The sequence below is a fragment of the Gekko japonicus genome, unplaced genomic scaffold, assembly GCF_001447785.1.
Source record: "Gekko japonicus isolate JY-2015 unplaced genomic scaffold, Gekko_japonicus_V1.1 scaffold93, whole genome shotgun sequence".
Classification (NCBI taxonomy): Eukaryota; Metazoa; Chordata; class Lepidosauria; order Squamata; family Gekkonidae; genus Gekko; species Gekko japonicus.
The window spans coordinates 1,809,428-1,811,934 of NW_015160838.1; the positions used below are offsets into that span (position 1 = coordinate 1,809,428).

Sequence of the window (2,507 nt, forward strand, 5' to 3'; positions counted from 1 at the left end):
GTGTCAGGTCTCGGGGCGGGGGGGGGGGGGCAGGCTGGCTAACAAGTTTTGAATCTGAGTGGGTGCTGCTACCTGAAAAGCAGCTCTACACATTGGGAAGAATTAATTTAACGTATTATGTAAAAGGTAGGAGGATGCACAATCCCTCTCCTTGCCCCTCTTAGAATAACAAAATGGGAACACGAACAGACTTGTACTGCAGTAGCTAAAAGTTCTTTTAATCTTCCATGAAGAGTCAAAGACTAAATTCACCAAGCCCATCCACTGGGTAGGAAAACAGTGAACTAAAGTCCCAGTGTAACCATATTACAGGCATCTAAAACAGATATGTTTCTTTAACAAAATACTGGATACTTTTTTAAAAGTTGGTGTTTTTATTTGCTGTAGAACACAGGATGGCCATAAACGTATACATATGTAGGCATCTGAGAACACTAGCTGCAGAAACTATAATGTGCCCGGAGTCCCGTCTAGGAACTGATCCTAGGAAAAGCTGAAGGCAGCAGGAAAAGAGGAAGACCCAGCATGAGATGGGTTGACTTTATCAAAGAAGCCATGGCCCCCAGTTTGCAAGATCTGAGCGAGGCTGTTAACGATGGGATGTTTTGGAGGACATTAATTCATAGGGTTGCCATAAGTCTGAAACGACTTGATGGCACTTAACACACATACAGGGAATCCCTCTGGCAAGGAAATGTCTATGGTACTTGGGGCTCCCCCCCCCATGGGAGGGAGCTCGCCAGAATGGAGTTCCGGAACCTCTTTGACAAAAGTCTTTTAAAAAAATGTTTAAATTCATTATTTTTCAGTATACAGATTGAAAACTTCATTTCCCTCTTGAGAGTTTCGGCACCTGTCCCCCCCCCCCCCAAAAAGCCCCGATGGTACTCATGTCAGCAAAGTATCAGATTTGGCCTTGGTTTCTAGGATCCTTTCTAAAGGCTTTGCCCTTGTAATACTTCGGCATGCAACTTGCTACACATTGGCTGCATTGATACTCAAGGCAAGTTGATAACAGCATCATGGCTTCCGTTTTTATTCCTGGTAGACCCAAAATATAACCTACCTAGCCACTGCTGAGTCTTACTGTCACTCGCTTCTAGCTGGCTGCGTATTGCCCATTATCCTTAGATGTGTGGACACAAATGGTCTTCTGAAGTGGGACAAGTTATTTTTCCATTTTGGTTACAGCTCAGCAGGTCCTGCCAAGAACTAGAAGCATGAAGTTCTCCCGTGGTCAAATCCACAAACCAGATTTCTCCAAACAAGGAAACTACTTACATAAGAACATAAGAGAAGCCATGTTGGATCAGGCCAACGGCCCATCCAGTCCAACACTCTGTGTCACACAGTGGCCAAAGCCACTTGGTTGTCACCTTAAAACAAAACTGGAGTGTGACTTGTAGGGTTTCTTTAACTTTGTCTGAACAAGTACATTGCTTACCAGTTCTGCAATCTAAACTTCATACTGTGTGTGTGTGTGTGTGTGTTTTCATTTCCAACTCCAATTGCCGATGTGTGCACTACAGGTCGTAGTCTCCAACCGACTGGTGACTTCTCCGTGTTGTATTGTGACCGCTTCGCATGGCTGGACTGCCAATATGGAAAGGATCCTGAAAGTGCAAGCATTAGAGTCCAGCGGCATAATGGATTACGTGTCTACAAGAAAATACATGGAAATAAACCCCGATGATGACATTATTGAGATACTGAGGCAGAAGGCAGAAGCTGATGAGAATGACAAGGGCTTGGGGGACCTGGTCATCCTTCTGTATGATACAGCTCTCCTGTCTTCTGGCTTCACTCTGGAGAATCCCCAGATACATGTTAACCGTATCTATAAAATAATCAGATATGGTCTAGGTAAGTGAGATGCCAGTCCTTATTACACTACAGAGATAACCAGTCATGCGGAAAAGGCCGTGGCTCAAAGTTATAGCATACTTTTTTCATGCGAAAGGCCCCAGCTTCAATCCTTGGCATCTCAGGGTTTTGGGAGACCTCTCGGAGGCCAGAATAAATACAGAGAAAAATGTGGTTCAGTGACTGTACTCTGTAGAAGCCTCTGCAAGGGTGGGGGGATCGATTAAAATGATCCAACCCTCCCCCCCCGCAAGCCAGATTAATCTGAATAGCTTTCTGATGGCTCTAAGGGATTTTCCTTTTGATATGGTCGGTGCTTCCATTGATGCCCCGGTCAGTTTCTGGAAGGACAAAGCAACCCAGGTGGCTGACATGATCGCTCCCAGGTACCCCTTTTCAAGTGCTAGAACCAGGAAGGGACTCGATGTACTGAGGGGCTGCAGGCTATGAAAAGACAAGGGAGGCGACTAGAGTGACATCGGAGGAAGACTCGGGACAAACCCAATAAGACCCGAGTGAAAGCTCATTTTAATGCGTATTCCATGGAGGTGATGGCAGCAAAGGAACAACACTTTTCTGCCACTGTTCTGTTTAAACTGTGTAGGCCAGCAAAGCTGTTCCAGGTGGCCGTAGGTGTGGATCTG

General features: G+C 45.6%; 1 protein-coding gene across 1 annotated transcript in view; it reads left to right on the forward strand.

Moving 5' to 3' along the window:
* The window catches only part of LOC107116576 (heat shock protein HSP 90-alpha-like), a 16,038-nt gene extending 14,167 nt beyond the window's left edge, over nucleotides 1-1,871 (forward strand). Inside the window, exon 9 of the mRNA XM_015418517.1 lies at nucleotides 1,530-1,871. Coding sequence (XP_015274003.1) covers nucleotides 1,530-1,871 — 342 coding nt within the window. The remainder of the gene's footprint in view (nucleotides 1-1,529) is intronic.
* The last annotated feature ends 636 nt before the right edge of the window (nucleotides 1,872-2,507 follow it).